This window comes from Rhinolophus sinicus, linkage group LG01, assembly GCF_036562045.2.
Source record: "Rhinolophus sinicus isolate RSC01 linkage group LG01, ASM3656204v1, whole genome shotgun sequence".
Classification (NCBI taxonomy): domain Eukaryota; kingdom Metazoa; phylum Chordata; class Mammalia; order Chiroptera; family Rhinolophidae; genus Rhinolophus; species Rhinolophus sinicus.
This window is the reverse complement of record NC_133751.1, coordinates 63,070,931-63,088,302: the sequence shown is the minus strand read 5'-3', so window position 1 is coordinate 63,088,302 and position 17,372 is coordinate 63,070,931. Positions and strand designations below refer to the sequence as shown.

Sequence of the window (17,372 nt, the reverse complement as noted above, 5' to 3'; positions counted from 1 at the left end):
GAGCCTTCTAAATGCTAAACTTCAAGTACAATCTCAAAGAAAAATATTGCCAAATTCCTTTTTATTTGCTCAAGATATTCTTGGTACAAACAAAAAGGTAGGAGCAAAGAAAGATTTGGCCAGTCTTCAAAATAAACCTAGACATGTTGATTGAGACCTAGAAGGCATCCAGCACTGTGTATAAGGTATTATGGAAAGAAAAGCAACGATAAATTAAAAATGCAATGATAAGCATGGTTCTTGCCCTCCAGTCTCTCATCATCTGGCTGGAGAAGGAAGAAATGAACGTGTGAAAAGTTAACAATAAAGGATGTATATAGCAACCTAGGACAACAATAAAATTGTTGTCAGGGGGCATTTCAGGCGTTTTTGATTTATTGCCTAATAAAAAGGCAGTTGGAACTAGTCAGAAGGAAAACAGGTCCCTTTAGGCTGAGGTAGTTAGAATGAAAGAGAGAGGGGCTGGTGTGACCAAAAGTATAGAGCCTGTAGGGGTTCAGAATGGGCCACCCCAACATATGCCTCAGTGGTATGTAGATTACTTTGAGCTAAAGGCAACTTTAACGTCAGTTAAAGAGAAATTTCTGCCCTTCCCTTTAACTTCCTAGTGAAACTTGCCATAGGGGGCCTTACCAAAATAAGCTATTATCAGAGACAACTTCTTTTGACCTATCTATAGGGCAGAGTAAACTTGTATTTACTAAAGGTCTATTCTTATCATCCTACACCCACCTTCTGAAGCCTCCAAGGTGCATTGCCTCATCCCTAGTAGCTCAGGATGTCTTACATACCTTAATCACCCTTTCTGCCTCTGAACCTCTTATGCATGTAGTGTCCCCATACATACATAGATATGTATAAAATTTGGTTCTTTTTCTCTTGCTAACCTGTCTCATGTCTATTTGGTTATTAGATCGGCTGGAAGAGCCTTGAGGCTAGAGGAAAGTTTGTTCCTCCTGCATAAGCCTGAGGTGGACCCAGGTATGCTCTGGCAACTGTAAACCCATTCGGCAGGAGCCAGGAGGAGCATTTTAGGTAAGCTAAGAATGGAGGAGGGCAGAGCTCCATGATTGGAGGGCCTCAATCCCCAAACCAAGGTGAGATTTCATTCTGCAGGAAGTAGGAGCAATGAAGGGTTTTCAGCAAAGTAAGAACTTGAGTTGAAGAGATTCTATGGCTCTACCTTGGTCTCAGCAGAAGATCTGTGGTCTGTCTCTAGTTGTCATGGGATCTTCTGGGACCCTTTCCCAGCGTCATGTTTTTGTCCCATTTAAAGGACACAGTACTTGGGAAAAAAACTTTCAGCTTAGGGGCCTGACCATGGTCTTTTTAAACAAGGGACTGGCTTTTTCTCTGTACCCCGAGTATTTGGTAGCGAACTTCCTGAAGGGGGTGGGAGTGACCAGGTAACTTTAGAAAGCTCCCTTCCAGTCTCCAGGAAGCTGTTCAATGACTCAGCAGTGGAGGGTTTTGCAATAGGCTTACAGAACCAGACTAGCTTGCTTTTCCTAAGGAAGCCTTGGTGTCCTAAAAAAACCTCAGACTGGGCCCCTGCCCTGCCGGGTTGAAATTCCTTCTGTCTTCTGGTAGCATGCCTGTAGCACATGCTCCGGAACCAGCATCAGGGAGTGAAAAAAGGGCTTTAGAATCAAGTCAGATTTCAGTTCAAACTCTGGTCTGCCCCTAACCAGTTGAGTGACCTTAGGCCAGTTACCTAACCTTTCCCTGTTACAGTTTCCTCATCTGTAAAACCGAAACAACTACCACTTTGTGGGGTGGTTATACGTATTAAATGAGACAAATATCAAGTAACACATAGTAGTTACTCCATGTATTTTTTTCTATTACGAAGTGTATAATGGTTCTACAACGGAAATTGTTTCTTTTGGCTCCACCCTAAAAAAAATCAGATTTCCTGACTTTCCAACCGCACCTTTCTTTCTAGGCCAGCCTTAATATATGAGTCTTGTAGGTGGTTGTGCTCCCTACAGTAAGTGAACCTGACCTTAGAAGGGATTCAGGGAGAAAATTCTGTTGCCCAGGAAGTGCGCTGAACCAATTCGCATTTTGCCAGATCTGTTTAGAAGACCCTTCCCTCAGGAATAAATTGAAAACAAAGAAGGAGGATTTGGGTATAAAGCACGAAAACATGAAGGGATTTCTAAATGTAAACCTGTTTCCCAAACAACTTTCTAAGACAAACACATAATATTTACTCTGTGCCAGGCACAGTTCAAACCACTTTACAAATATTAATTCATTTAACCCTCATAATAACCTTATAGGGTAGGTGTTATTCTCCCAATTTACAGTTGGGAAAACTGAGCCACAAAGAGGTTATGCAACTTGCTGAAAGTCACCCAGACACATAGGTGATTTTAAGCCCAGGCATTGCAATGGGGGTAGAAAATTATTGTATACAAATTAGTGGAGAAGAGACCCCATCAAAAATGTCTTCTTTTGACAAAGGGTTCAGGTATTATCACAAAGGATTTCAACGTAAGTGGATCAACAACACTGCTGTCCGAGAGGAGATACCGAAGCCCTGCTTTCCTAAGTGACTTCAGCTCGTGAGTTGCCGTATGAGGGCCCCCCTTGAGCCAATTCAATTCAGGCTAGGCCACTCTTCTTGATTTATTTATTTTGACAAACATCTACTGAGCATCAACCCCATGCCACACACCGTGCGGCAAGATAATTATGACAAGTTGTGGACTCAAGAAGCTCACAGTCAAGTGGGGGAAGTTGAGCAAGGAGCCAGCCGTCACACACAGCTGAAGAAAGGGCTCTGCAAGGGTAGCTCTGCTGTTCTTCGCAGACGTGAGGCTCACTTTCTCCCAACGCAGAATGGGAGCCAGCACGTTCATTTACAAGGGAGGCAATTGCCACAGTCTCTCCACTGACGAAGCCAAGCGGGAGGCTGTCTTTCTTTGCCTTCCTCCTTCATCTCAGCACCCACATGTCTGTGTCCTTTGGGCTTCTTGTCTTCCTTTTCTTTTTTTCCTGTCCTTTGGCTTTTCTCTTAGTCACCTGAAGACCTTTCCAGTGCCTCTCCCAAACACTTATTCTCTGAGCCTATGGGTCTTGCTAGTGTATTTGAACATCCAAAGGTAAGTCAAAGAATGAAGGTGGTTGGGAGACACTGACCCACAGCTTGTCCAGCTCTTATCGGGTTATTTTGTCCTGTGACATTGGCATTTCCTGTCTCGCTGTGATCTCAGTAGTGAAATTGCAGTTTGGCTGGGGATGTTAAGATCAAGAATATTTTGGGAGAGAGATCAAAGTAGGTACCACAGGTGAGGAAGAGCAAAATCTGAGGACCAAGAGTAGCCTCTCTCCTTCTTTCAGCCCCATAAATGTCACCTTTGCATTAGACCTCCCATAACAAAGCCTAGATGGTGTTACTGGGAAACGTGCAGCAGCCAGAGGGAACAGAGACACTGCTTTGTTTGTAGCTCTAAGAAAGGGGACTCGGGAAGGTGATGGTGATAAAGATGAGTAGACTGTCCTCCTGCTAATGCTTGTTAGTTACAAGCCTGTGGAGAAAGTATCTTTAAGAAGAAACCTTTCTCACAATAATTTTCTTGTTTCTCTTCCATTAACCCTACGCCCTCTCTCTATGAGATGGCATCACTCTATGCCATCTCTCCCAAAGAGACTTAAAGGACTATCACTTTCAGAATTCAGTTACTTTTGGGTGATGTTGTTTCTTGCTCTTAACTCGTTGGAATATAGTGAAAACAGATGGCTCTGCCTCCCTTTCTGATGCTTTGCTAGCCCCACACAGGTTCTTTGCCTTCCTTTGTTTCATCCACTCATCTGCCCAGAAATCCATCCATCAGACATTTATTGGGCTTACTCTTTCTGCAAAGTCCTCTGATGGCTACTCCAGAGGATGCAAAAATGAAGACATACTTGATGCTTTTTAGGAACATGAAATCTGTGGAGGAGACACATTTAAATATAATAAAATACATACAGACACAGAAGAGATTTTGTGGAACTTGCATTGACTCTTCTTTTTACCATTTTAGAATATGGCTTTCTTTAAAAACATGCCACCTACATCTGATGCGTCTTTTCTCCTCTACTAGCTCCAGGAAGGCCAAGTTGATCCTTTAAGGAAAGACAGTTTGGGCACAGGCCAGGAGATAGTGACAGACTTTGAAATCAGGATCGACACTTCCAAGATTTCAATCAGCAGGGCAACGCATGCTTGGGTCAGAATCACGCCTGGCTCCATGCCAGAGCTTTGGATCAACAGAGACATGCATAGCCCAGATGACAGCAACAGAGACAATGTTTACTTCTCCAGGATTCCTTTGTAGAAGTGACTGCCCTTTCTTTAAGAGCATAGCAATCAAGAGCATGCCAAAAGTCAAGGCACACTCATTCCTTTACGAATTTCATCACTGGGTTAGCTGGTTTTGAGTAAAAGATTTAGGGAAGGAGCTGGCAAGGAGTGGGGGTGGGGTGGTGCAAGAGTAAATAATAGATTGGAAACGGTATTTTTGGGCAGGTAGTTGTGTTCGGCACATAGTTTTTGAATCAAATGATAGGGAAAATTGGGGATATATTCTCCATCTTTTCAACCAAATCTATCAAGGGTTACAAAGTCATTGTAGGTCAAATGAACAATAGAAGCCTCTATGTACCTGAGTTTGAAACATGGGCCTCCAAGCATCCTTCTTTGTATAACTGGGGGTCAGGGGGTGGGGGGGCTAGTCAACTTTATTTGGGGGTGTTCAGGAAAGGCTGAAGAGAGAATGCGTGCTCCCCCTGAGTCTTGAAGGATGAAAAATTCACAAGGTGCACTGAGAGGGGAAAGGAATTCCAGATAGAAGAGGGATGGAGATGGAGCAGGGCTGGGAGGGTGAGACCAAGGATACAGGGGCATAGCGTGAGAGGGCTAGAAGATGGCCAGGGTTAGAGCCTGCACATTGCACATTAACAAACAGCAGGCTGCTCGTGGTGACATCCTGGAAGGAAAGGAGCTGAAGGAGGTGAAGCCCAACTACCGGACGCCACGTGAGTGGGAAAAGACCAGGGTCCCCCGAGTTTCCTGTATCCACTGGGACAGGTATTTCTGGGATAGGAGACCACAGCAGAGTCTGTTACAAATGGAAGTTTGGTAGAAGATATTCTTGGAACCCAGGGTAACCCAGCAGCAACACTGATGGCTGCTGTGTGTCCACTCCTCTGGGCGGTTCAGTCTTCTCTACGCTCTTGCTCCCCAGCCTGAGGCCACACTTTTGGAAGAGACTTGCCTTGGGAGCCATTTCTCTTTTATTAAGGTATCACTTGGACAGCAAACAAACAGCACAAGCAGAAACTACAAACCCACACGCAGAATAAATTATGACATTTGTAAGTAAAAGGAGATGATGGAAGAAGCTGTGCTACCAGGACGGCCTTCCAGTCCAGTGTCTGGAGATTCACAAGATGTTGGCAGCCCCCGAGAGTCTGTGATAAATCTTCTGTGAGACATTTAGAGCCAAATTTCACCCCCTCCCCCAGGCATATCTAATGAGGCTCAAACTCCTTCACATGAACATGTACACACACAGGTGCATACACAGGAATGGGGGCAGGGGGTGGCCTCCAAACCAGCAGCTCAGCAATAAGCAAGAGTGAACACAGCTGTGCTTTCCCTGTGGCTCTGGCAGCAGGTGAGTTCCTGGCACTCACCCTTCACCAGCTCCCTGGCTCACTTGGGAGGTGCAGGTGGGCCCCTGAGGCAGTGAGGGCTGCATCCCAAGGCAAGGAACCCAGTTTTGTTATCCTGGGGAAGGTGTCCTGGACTCCAGGGCGAGCACGTGTCAGCTTTCCTACCTTGCCCTTGGTTTATTGCCTGGCCTGCGAAGCCCTGCTTGCCAGTCTCAGAAGAATGAGTGAAGACGTGTCCGCAGGAAAATCTACCAACTGGGAGTCCCATGAGCTGCGGGCAAACCCCACATCAGCCACTCTCCAGCCGTGTGATGTTGGGGAAGTTACTCAAGTTCTCAAAGGCTCATAGTCCCCATATTCCTCATGTTCCCCACCTATAATAGTGGAAGTGACACTGTCTACTTCACAGGGTTACCATACGGAATTAGTGACAGTTGACACTGCCAAGTACCAGGTTCAAAACCTGTTTTCTTTCCTGCCTTCTCCCCGATTTCTTCCTTTCTACTTCCCCATTTTCTGTTTCCAGGTTTATGTATCCCTTGGTGGTCATGTAACTACAGTGACGCAAAAAGCACCTCTTGACCAACAGGGCAACACTGACGCCAACAGAGACGGCCAGTGTGTACTTCCCTCGTGCCAAACCGCACCGCTGGCAGAGTCCAAGGGTGGACTACAGGACCAGTAAACAGTCTGGCCTCAGGTGCCACTCACGCCTAGGAGGGAGGTCTGGGTAGACTGCGGCCACGTGGAGACCTGGCTGTGTCAGGGATGATGGTGAGATACCATCATAGTAGAAAAACATGAACCCCAAATTCTGCTGAAGAAGGTGGCTCTGAGCTGAGTCTGGCTGGAAGCTGGAACCCAAGGTTGGTGCTGTTTACAGCCTTCAGCAGAAACAAAACCACCCCCTGCCAAGAGTGGGACACCCAAGGATATAGGAAACTCATCTTTATAGCAGGTCTGCCACCAAAAGGCAAGTTTGATGGGTCCCAGTCCTCAACTCTGGTTCTGTAGAAATTTTCCTTCCATGTCTCCATCTGTCTGCCCACCAGCCAGCCATCAGGTATGTAGTAAGAGTTTTATAGAATATAAGCTGACCAGGATAGAAAATCCTCCGTGCTCATTGAGCACCTTTTGTCCAAGGAGTATCTGTTATGATCACTCAACTGGAGTCTTTTACAGGAATGCTGTGAGGTAGTAACAAGACAGGCAATACCCCTCTTTTTATAGATCAAGAAGTGCTCAAGGTAACACAGTGCTCATGTGAGCTGCTCAAACCCAGGCCAGGGGTGTTTCCCGAAGGCCAGAACTGGTCTTCCTCCTCTCGGCGCTGTTATGGCGGGTCCTGGCCTGACCGCTACAGCCATTCTTCCTCTGCTGCTTTTCACACCAGCGTGGGTTTCAAGTCATCTTTGAAGTTCACGATGGGCTTGGAACGGGCCCACAGCTTTTCCCAGGAAGCCAGCCCCCGAGCCTCCTCGAGGTCAGTGTCCGATGAGCCACTGTCACTGGAATCAGAGGAACTCTGGAAGCAGATTTCACAGTAGGGCCGGTGACAGCGGCAGAAGAACTCGTCTGAGCTGCTGGACTCAGTGTCAAGGTAGTTGCATGAAGAAAGGGAGGGACAGCCTGCAGATCGTGGGAACTGCCGCTGCTCAGGCAGATCTGGCGAGGCTGGGGCGAGACGTGGGGCAGGGGGACATGGGGCCTGCCCAGCAGCAGAGGGCTGGTGAGGAAAAGCTTCACGGCTCCTCCTGGCGCCCTGGGGCTCTGTCTGGCATCGTTTGCTGTCCTCCAGGGTGCCTGGCTTGCCTTGGGAGTCTGGGAGTAGTGAAGGCTTCTTGGGAAAGGGTACCCTGGAGTCAGCCGTTTGGGGGACCAGGCAGAGGCTGTCTCTGTTCTGCACATTGAGCCCACTCTGTGCCCCCCAAACAGTCCTATTTGCCCGATACCCCATGTAGGAGGGGACAGAGCCCGGAAAGTGTGAGCGAGTCCGCTGCACTGCCCGCCTTCTCCTCACCATGTATGGGCTGAAGCCCAGCTCCCTGGAAAGGGGCGTCCTCTGGGGGCTTTGGGCAGCACTGCTCTTCCAGGGCTGCTGGGGACAAGCTGGGGGAGAGGGGCGGGGCACCTCAGGGCCTAGGCCCAGGTCTTGTAGGACTTCCTGAAGCTTCTCTCTGATCACTGAGTTGACCCTTGATCGCTGCTTTTGGGGCTCCCCTGAGTTCTCCAGCTGCCCCTGTCTCTGGGGAACACAGCCTTCCTCGCCTGGTATGAGACTCCAGTGGGGGGTCGTAGGTACCTGGTCTCTTCTTTCTGCACCCTGGCTTTGCTCAGCCTGAGGCTTCCGGCTACAGCCCAGATCTAAGTGATCGTGAAAGTCTTTCAAGTCAGACATCTCCTGCCCTGGGGAGGGGCCAGTGCCCTTCCCAGACCCCTCGAGGCTTTGTGCACTTGAGGAGGGCACTGAGGTACTTTGTGAGTCCTGGGCAGCTGCACTCGGCTCATTCTGAGAGTCAGAGAGGAATCCTGAATGCCTTTCAGATGCCAGGCCGTGCCCAGGGGCTGCGGCCTGGCCGTCTTTGCTGTGGGAAGAGACAGGCAGGACAGCCCACTCTGGGGGGTCACAGGCGCACTCAGCTGACATCAGCCTCACTAGCTTCTCTTTGGCGTTGTTTACTTGTTCCTGCAGGCTTTCAATCACAGCATTTTTCTGTAAGATAAAAGCAAAACCATCAACAAAAGATGCCACCGAGGGTTTTTACAGTTTCCCACAGTGGAGAAAGTGTGGCGCCAGAAGACATTGGTTGAAGTCCCAGTTCCTCTGTGTATCAGCTGCAGATCTTAGGCTCTGAGGCGCTACCTCCACCAGGTGAAATAAGTTGATGACACAAAGTGCTTAGTACAATAACTGACACTTGGAGCTCAACAAAGGTGAATGCATGATTTATTGTTGTACGACCTTAACCCCCACCTCCCCGCACACTGGGGCATGTCAGCCAGACACCATGTGGGAGGAGGCTCAGCATAGCAGCCGGCTGGCTGCTGCACACCCTCTCGTCTCCTCAGAACGGAGAGGGTCGGGTCGCTCTGCAGGACACCGGTCTGAATAATGTTTGGGATGGCCCAACTCTGGGTTTATCACACTTTTGCAAGCACATCTCAAGGGGACCATCGAAGGGGAAATAAGTATTTTGCCTCTTGCTCAACAGACTAGAAAATGGAAAAACAGAGAGAAAGGTGGTAATTCCTGGGCCAAAGAGGTAAGACTGGAGCCAGGAGGGGCCAATGAGAATCTCAGGTTGGTGTTATCACCTCCCCTGGCTGGACTTCAGGGGTGGGGGTGTGTGTGTGAAAACTACCATGTGGCACTATCAGTTATTATCTCCTAACAAGTGCAGGCACTGGAATTATTGGAGACTTTTTTTTTTTTAAATAAGATTGTTGGGTCTTAGTCTCTGATAGCTTGATTCAGTAGGTCTAGAATGGCGACCAGAGGATGAATGAGGGTGGGTCAGTTCTGCCACTGAGCTGTCTTATCTGCTGCACGGCTATTAGTTTTTAAACAGTCTGTGCCCAGAAGGGCTGGCAGGTACAAGCTGCAGAGGTGTGCCCATTCTAACTCTGACATCATGGGCATGAAGTAGGAGGAAGAGTACTGGTGGGCATGTCCCGAGCGTCCTGCAGGGGTACAGCAGCAGCTTCTGTAACTCTGACCTTGTGTCCACCTTCTGAAAATTCTGCTGCTCAAAGGCAGCAGAGCACGGACGAGATCGTCATGGGAACCTGCTGGGCTTGGGGCAGACCACCAGGGTCGAGGGTTTGGGGAAGGTAATAACAGGCACTGTGATCTAGGCACTGCTGTCGGGATATCCCGATGCTGCCTCTTTGCTGCCATCCTCTTCAGAAGCTGAGGATGGGCATTTGGACATCCATTTATTCTGCCCTACGCGTGAAAGGGTGTTTCCCTTCTTTAGGATCCCTGATACTAGTTGCCTATGGAGCAAACCTGTGGTGTCTTCTCAAGTTGATATGGGAGAGTTGCCCCGAAAGGACCCTTTTGGAAAGTGGTACTTTAAGTAAACTCGTCTTCTGGCAGCAAGGCCAAGGTAAATCTACGGCTCCTATTTATAACAGGAAGGTGAGTTCTCTGTTCATTGACACTCCCAGCTACATCCTGGTGTAGTCTACTTCTTTCATCATCAGGAGAGTCCCAGGCCAGTGAGTAACTGGTGAATAAGCAGAAGGGACTTGCAGAGGAGCCCCTGCCTCTGTTCTCCCTTTTCTTCACCCACAGGGTAAGGTCTGGGTGTCGGTGGGGAAGGGTCGATGACTCAAGGACTCACCAGGAGCAGAGTGGGTGAGTAACTGGGAGCCATTCATTCAGGCTCTTCATGGTACCTGGCTGGTGCCAGATATCTGTCTGAGGATCTCATGACTGTGCTGCTTGCTCAGGAGGGACCCCCATCCTCCTCCTCCTCAGCAGCCCCTCCTCAGGAAGCCTACCCTGTCCATTGTCAGGCTGGATTCAAGAGGCCAGAAGTTTCTGCCTCAGAATTAGGAGGAAGCCACCACTGATGAGAACTACCTCAGCAAGTAAAGTCTGAGTGCCGTCTTTTGGTGCCTAATCCACACATTTCCTTGAGTGTAGGAAAATAGGATAAATACTCTGTTGGAAAGAATACTCTTCTCCCAGCAGAAAAAACATCTGAAGTTGTCTGGTGATGGATTCAGAAAGGTCAGCCTAAACAGTAAATTTCTCTTCTTTCAGAGAAAGAAGTGAGGTTCTGTTTTCACTATGGCTGAACACTAGTTAGAGGCGTGGTGTGAGCCACTGACATTGTGAGACCAAAATCTGACCTACCATGGCAGCTGCATTTAAATGAGCTTATTAACTATTACTTTTGGCACATCTGGGAAAGCAAACATGCACAGGTGTGTTTTATAAGGTGCAGGTCATAGGATAAATTGAATCACCCTCTTGCTCCTCTGGTTCAAGGAAGAAAAGTCACAGGTGGGTTTGCTCTGCTGCAGAGTGTAGAAGGGAGGTTCTTCTACCTCTGGGAAGGTTCTATCTGCTGGCCTTCACACAGCCTGGGAAGTCAGTGATGGGTGCTGCCCCAACTAGCCTCTGGGGGACCTCTAGCCATTGGGGCAAAGGAGGCAAGAATGAGAAGATGGCCTGCCCAGATCATGGAAAAGTAAGAGGAGGACACCATGGTGGGAGAGGGGACTGCACAGGAGGGAGCTGCAACCAAGGAGCTGGAGTCTGGAGGCCGGAGAGATACTTTGTCCACCAGGCAGGGCCGGAGCTGGGGGTTTAGAACTGCAACCTCTGAGGCCTGCTGCGGCGCTCTAGGATGGCTGCTGGTTCTCAGGCCTCTTCTGGGAAAGATACTCCAGGTGTAGGGTGCTGGGGGGAGGCCAGCCTTTTACTGCACATGCATCTGCTTCCTATTAGAGCCCTTCCTCTGCAAACTCAAGGCATCTTTTTGGATAGAGCAGATTCAGTCACTGCGTGGGAAACAGGGTAGCATGGCAGAAGTACAAAAAGCACGTCACGAATTACCATAAGGCTAAAGAGTCAGGCCACTTGGCTGTTCCAACATTAGCTGATTGTGAATGAAAATCATCCTGGTTGTTCTCGCCAATTTTCTGGCCTTCTGTTGAGCTGGGGAAAAAAGCTCCTTTGAAGACTTCCCAGAGTATCAAAGGCAAGCTACTCCCTTGCCAGGTGGGGAGAAATCTGGCTTTGAAATAAGGTCCTGAATGCTTCATAAATAGTAAAGTAATGGAGAAGTAGTACTCTGATGGATGAAAAAGGTCCAGAACTGAGGCTATGGTGTGGGAGACTAGAGCGTGAACAGTGGGTGTCTGGGGAGGTTAATCCCTCCACTGGTTGTATTTCTTAGGTCCCCATCACACCATCCTCTCACACAGGGACTGCTGACACCCAGGTGTCAGTCCAATTACAGAAAAACATAGTTTCCCAAACAGCACCTACTCAGGTAGGGCCTGTACTGAAAAGAACATGGAATATAATTTAGTTAGTGTGAAAATACTGACTAAGTCTTCTGGGCCCCATGCCTCCTTTCTGAGGAAGTGCAGCCTTCAGCTTTTCCATGTGCTTTCTTCAAGCCCACACCACATTGCCCAATTCTGGGAGACGTGCCAACTCTGGCTCAAGTACAGAAGAAGGTTGGGGGCTGCCTTGTTCCTCCCCTGGTGCTACTATGATATTTAGAGGCTCTATTCAGCACTCCTCCCCGTCTTTAGCCACTTCTTGACTCTCTGGGTTGGTGCGATGACTGAGATCCTGGAAAAGACAGTAAGGGGCCCCATATGATCTTATAAATGAGGGCACTACTCTATGTAAAAAAGGAATGTATCACACAGAAGAAGTTAGCATCCACTACAAGTTAGGGCCTTCACAGTGCTGTTCCCCGGCTTGGAATGCTTTTCCTTGCACTCTTTGCCAGGCCAGTTTGTACTTACCCTTCAGCTCTCAGCTCAGAGAGTCTTTTCTGCTGCTTTAAATTAGGTTCCCATTATTCTGTCTTACCACCTTGATTTTTTCCTTCATCATTCTCTTGATCAATATCTATTTCCTCCATTAGACTGAGCTCCATGAGGGTAGGGACTGTATTTGTTTTATTCAGTAGCACTTAGCACAATGCCTGGCACACATCTGTTCAATGAATGAAGGAAGTGAGTGAGGGTCAGCAATGGGGAAATGTCGCGGTGTTGCCTGCTACTAAGGGAGTGGGAATGGCTAGGACGTAGAGGAATGGGAGAAGAAAATGTTAGCAATGTGGCATCTAGGGCCCACCAGTGCATGATTGAAGTTCTTCTTTACAGAGAACCCACCAGGCAGGGGTCTAGCTTACTTCCGTGAGGAGCCTTTCCATGGTGTTTTTGTCTCCTCTAGTGTGGCAATTCTGTTCCTCACCATACTGGGTATGGCAGCTTTTGCTGGGAGTGCTGAAATATTTGGCCATGCATCTGATTGTTTGGTTTTCCTCTTCAAATGCCTTCCATTGCTTCAGCTGTTAGATAAAAGAACACATGTTATTTATTTAATTACTCACGCAGAAACACATTCTCTCATTCTTTCTAGAAAACACCAAGGAATGATAGTGATACACAAATGTGCAAACTATTCTCTCCTCAAAATGTACTTTACTGTGGAAAGCTCATAGGTAGTAGTCACAGAAGGTATAGCGAATGTTAAGGTTATATAGTTTTAAAGATGCCGAAGGGAAAGGAAAATGACAGGTAGATGCAATAAAACAATCTTAGCTTGACCCACCCATTGTCGAACTGGTCAAAGAAAACCAGAGCTGAGGAATACTTCTAGGGACACATTCAAAAATCAGCATTTAGGAGCGATAACAGGGTTAAACAATCTAAACACTGTATGTTTCATATGAAACTGTTTCTGGTTATATGTAGCTGTTCTTAATTATCCTCATTTGTTGAGTAATGGTGTGCTTACTGCGATTGAAAACCCGGTTCCTTGCTGGAGGACTTCTAACCCAACTCAACAGTCAAGGCTCAGATAGAAAAACCACAACTGGTAATAAAAAAAATCAATAAAAATGGTAGAACATTAGGTCTGCGATCTGACCATCTTTTTCCCTTAACAAATGAGGAAAGCCTCAGAAGGAACAGGACTGGTCTAGGCCCACGCAGCTAGTTGGCAGCTGTGCTGGGGCACCGTGCCACACCGCATGACCTCACCACAGCTGATGACGAGACAGACTGTTAACGGTGGGGGTCCTGGGGAAAGTTTTTCAGGAGAAACCCGTTATGAGAAACCATCTGTGGGAGCTGGTTTGGAGTAACAGGATGGAACTGAACATAGAGCACTCACACATGGGGGCCTGTTCCTGCGTCGCTGTCTACCTGGTGAATGCGTGACGTGGATGCCAGGGGAGGCCAGAGCTCTGGAGGCTTCTCTTTTCCTCCTAGGAATCCTCATAACTAAATCACTGAGAGTCCCAGTGACGTACACTGGGTGCTCTGGCTCCTTAGCTCCAGAAATGATGCTGAGGGGTGTGTGAGGAGCCAGCCCCACAGGTATCCTGGGGCTTTTTGGCTCACTCATTAAACATATACTCACCCAAACGTGGTACATGTCACTTAAGAGTCTAAGTCTCTCCATCAATTTCAATACCACATTCTCACCCACGTCCTCTTGGGTTCTCTGTTGACTTAGTACGATAGCAAGAGAACCCTCATGCTATAGGGAGCCTGTGTGACCCCTGCTGGGTCAGGCCAGGAACCTCCCCCTCAGAGGCCCTTCTCGAAGGCCCCATCCCTAGGGTGCCATCAGCTTATCACCCTGCTGAGGAGTTAGTTACTAGAGCCTGGTACTGCAGGAGCATGCTGTGGTCTGGAGTGGATGGAGCAGACCGCCAGTGCTGTTCTCCTGGCACTGCCCCTAGCAGTGTCACAGGATCTCTGCTCCCTCTTGGGGTCTCCTCATTTGCTCAGCAGCACAGCTTTTCCTCTTTCTTCCCCATCACCCTCAGCCTGAGCCCTCTCTGCTGGGCTGCTGGAGGAACTGCCCACATTTGTGTAAGGGCTTCCGGTCTGTCTCACCCTAAGCTGGCCAGGTGAAGCCAGGGTGCCCCTTGAGTAAAGCTTACTCCGCCTTAATTCCCCATTTGTTAAGATCCTGGTCCTTAAGGCTTGACCCTTCAGGGTTTTAGAATATGGCAATAAATGACCCTCAGGTCACAATTTCAGGACCTCTCCATTATCCTTCTTTCAGAAGGACAGGCATATTCTCGTTTTCTTAGCCTCCGGGTTATGTGGGTGTGATAGGCTAAATAATGCCCCCCACCCCCCAAAAAAATGTTCCCCTCTTAATTCCTGGAACTTGTGAATATGTTACCTTACACGGCAAAAGGGATTTTACTTCAGTTAAGGATTTTGAGATGGGGAGATTATTCTAGATTATCCAAGTGGGCCCAATGTAATCATGAGTCTTTATAAGAGGGAGGCAGGAGGGTCAGAGTCAGAAAAAGAGATGTGATGATGGAAACAGGCCAGAAAAAGAGAGATTTGAAGATGCTACACGGCTGGCTCTGAAGATAGAGGAAGAAGCCATGAGTCAAAGAATGTAGGTGGCCTCTAGAAGCTGAGAAAGGCGTGGAAATGGATTCTCCCCTAGAGCCTCCAGAAAGAACACAGACTTACTGACACCTTGATTTTAGTCAAATAAGACCCATTTCAGATTTCTGAACTCCAGAACTATAAGATAATACACTGGTATTGTTTTAAGCCATGAAATTTGAGGTAATTTGTTACAGCAGCAATAGGAAACTAATACAGTGGGATTAAATCTCAAGTCTTTAACAGGATACACTAGGGCCTTGAGAAATTCATCTCACATGCCTTTCTTATCTCTTGTCACTCTCCCCTCGTTTCAATTTGTGCTTCAAAAAGTGCAAAGACTTGTGGTGCTCCAAACATACCTTGTTTTCTTTCACACCTCTGCCTCTGGTCATGGTGTTCCCACATGTGAAATGCCACTCACTGCCCTTCCCCGACCTGCTCAGTGAACTCTTACTCCTCCTTTATGAGTGGGCCCAAACACACCATTGTCTGAGAAGGTGTCACCAAGTTCCCAGACAGGCTGGGGCACCCCTCCCTCAGCATCGTGTAACGTGACTTCCTCAAACACTTAACACACGTATTATAATTCCTTTCATGTCTGCCCCAAACTAGACCTAGAGATGGGGCTGTGTGTTGAACTGCATGTTCCTAGCACTTAGTAAGTGGATGGATGAATACATGAAAAAAACGAAGGAACTTTAAAAAGCTCACCTATCTAGTAGGGGCACTGAGACATATACAGATAACTCCAATGCAGAGTAGAAAATCCTAGGTACTTACCTGGAGAAGCAGATGAAACACTTTGGGGGTTTAGAGGAGAAAATAATGTCCTACCTCAGGACCCACCTGCCTCTCAGGCGTGGAGGGAGGGAAGCGGGAGGTGTGTATGGGGATGGCTCACATTCAGGTCACAAAAGCAGAAGATGACCTCAGTGTTAGGCATAAGCACTCAGGCATTTCCGGAGGGCATCTATATAGAATGCTACTTGGTCCACTTGCTTCTTCATCTATTTCACTCAGCTCTCTAGCGCCACCTAGCTGCCCTTGAGGTATCTGCGCCTTTGTTTTCATAAACCCCTCCCACTACAATCCAGTCTGAAGATTCAGCTGCAAGAAGGAAGCCTCACCACCCTCTGCTCCCTCGTGTACCCATGATACTCAGATACTTTCCCAAAGTTGCTCAGCTGTCCGATTCTCCTGGGAATATACAGTGCAGATCTCACAGGGAGAATCTTCTACCAAAGTCCACTGGGCCAGAGGGGAAAATCAATTCAAGGGCACAGAAAAAAACAGACAAACCTTATATGTTACTTTATATGTTGGGAAAAATATTACTTCCTAAACCTAAAATACAATGAACTATAAAATATATATTTTTAAGTTTTAGGTCGTGGTCAGCTCAAGAGGAGAAAAAGCATGAGAGAGAAAACAGAAGAGGAAAGAAAGTAAGAAAAATAAAGCTCGACAGATAGGTTAAGAGGAAAAATGGAAGTCGGAGAAGGAAAGAAAAAGACCAGCACTGTCCATCCATCCAGTTCCTGTATCCCATAATAATTCCGCTTCCACTCTCACTTCAACAAATCAGGTGCCTGTTGCTTAGTTCAAACCTGGAAGTTTTGAAATTCATCCTGCATTTTTATGTCTGTGTATAGATGGGAGTGCACCTAGATATCACTACTGTCCTAGGTGCTGAGGATTCAAACACCAAGGAGAGTGGAAGTGTCGTGTCTGAGGCTTAGGATGCAAGAGGGGCAGAGGCAAGGGTTGAGAGAGGAGACAGAAGTAGGGCCATCTCATGGAGGTTGTGGATTCACTCAATTTTCAGATGGAGATCTAGTTTTAGATCCTCTATTAGTTCCTTGGTGATTACTTCTGCCCCAAATTATTTCGTTATCTTTCAGAGACTCCTATTAGCTCTAAATTGTATCCCTAGATCAGTTCTCTGTATTTTTTAAATGATTTTCTAATTTTTCCATTACATTTGACATACAATATTATATTAGTTTTAGGTGTACAATATAGTGATTAGACATCTATATAACTTACAAGGTGATCACCCTGATAAATCTCGTACCCATCTGACACCCTACATAGTTATTACAATATTATTGACTATATTTCCAATGCTGTACTTTACATCCCCATGACTATTTTGTAACTACCAATTTGTACTATTTAATCCCTTCACCTTTTTCATTCACCCCCCAAAACCCCTCCTCTCTGGCAACCACCAGTTTGCTCTCCGTATCAATGAGTTTGTTTCTATTTTGTTTGTTCATTTATCTTGTTCTTTAGATTCCACACGGAAGTGAAATCATATGGCATTTGTCTTTCTCTGCATGACTTACTTCACTCAGCGTATTACCCTCTAGGTCCATCCATATTGTTGCAGATGGCAAGATTTCATTCTTTTTTATGGCTGAGTAATACCCCACTGTATATATGTACCACTTACTCTTTATCCGTTCATCCATTGATGGACATCCAGATTGCCTCCATGTCTTGGCTATTGTAAATAATGTTGTAATGAACACATGGATACCCATGTTCCTTTGAAGTGGTGTTTTGTGTTTCTTTAGATA

The 17,372-nt window shown here is 47.2% G+C and overlaps 1 protein-coding gene across 5 annotated transcripts in view; it reads right to left on the bottom strand.

Annotated features, from left to right (window-relative positions):
* Positions 1 to 2,706: 2,706 nt before the first annotated feature.
* GPR156 (G protein-coupled receptor 156) overlaps positions 2,707 to 17,372 on the bottom strand; it is an 89,688-nt gene continuing 75,022 nt past the window's right edge. For all 5 annotated transcript variants that reach the window (XM_074331469.1, XM_074331479.1, XM_074331477.1 and 2 more), the window contains 2 exons: positions 12,555 to 12,713; positions 2,707 to 8,380 (listed from right to left, as the gene is read on the bottom strand). In XM_074331469.1, coding sequence (XP_074187570.1) covers positions 7,052 to 8,380; positions 12,555 to 12,713 — 1,488 coding nt within the window. In that variant the 3' untranslated portion in view covers positions 2,707 to 7,051. The remainder of the gene's footprint in view (positions 8,381 to 12,554; positions 12,714 to 17,372) is intronic.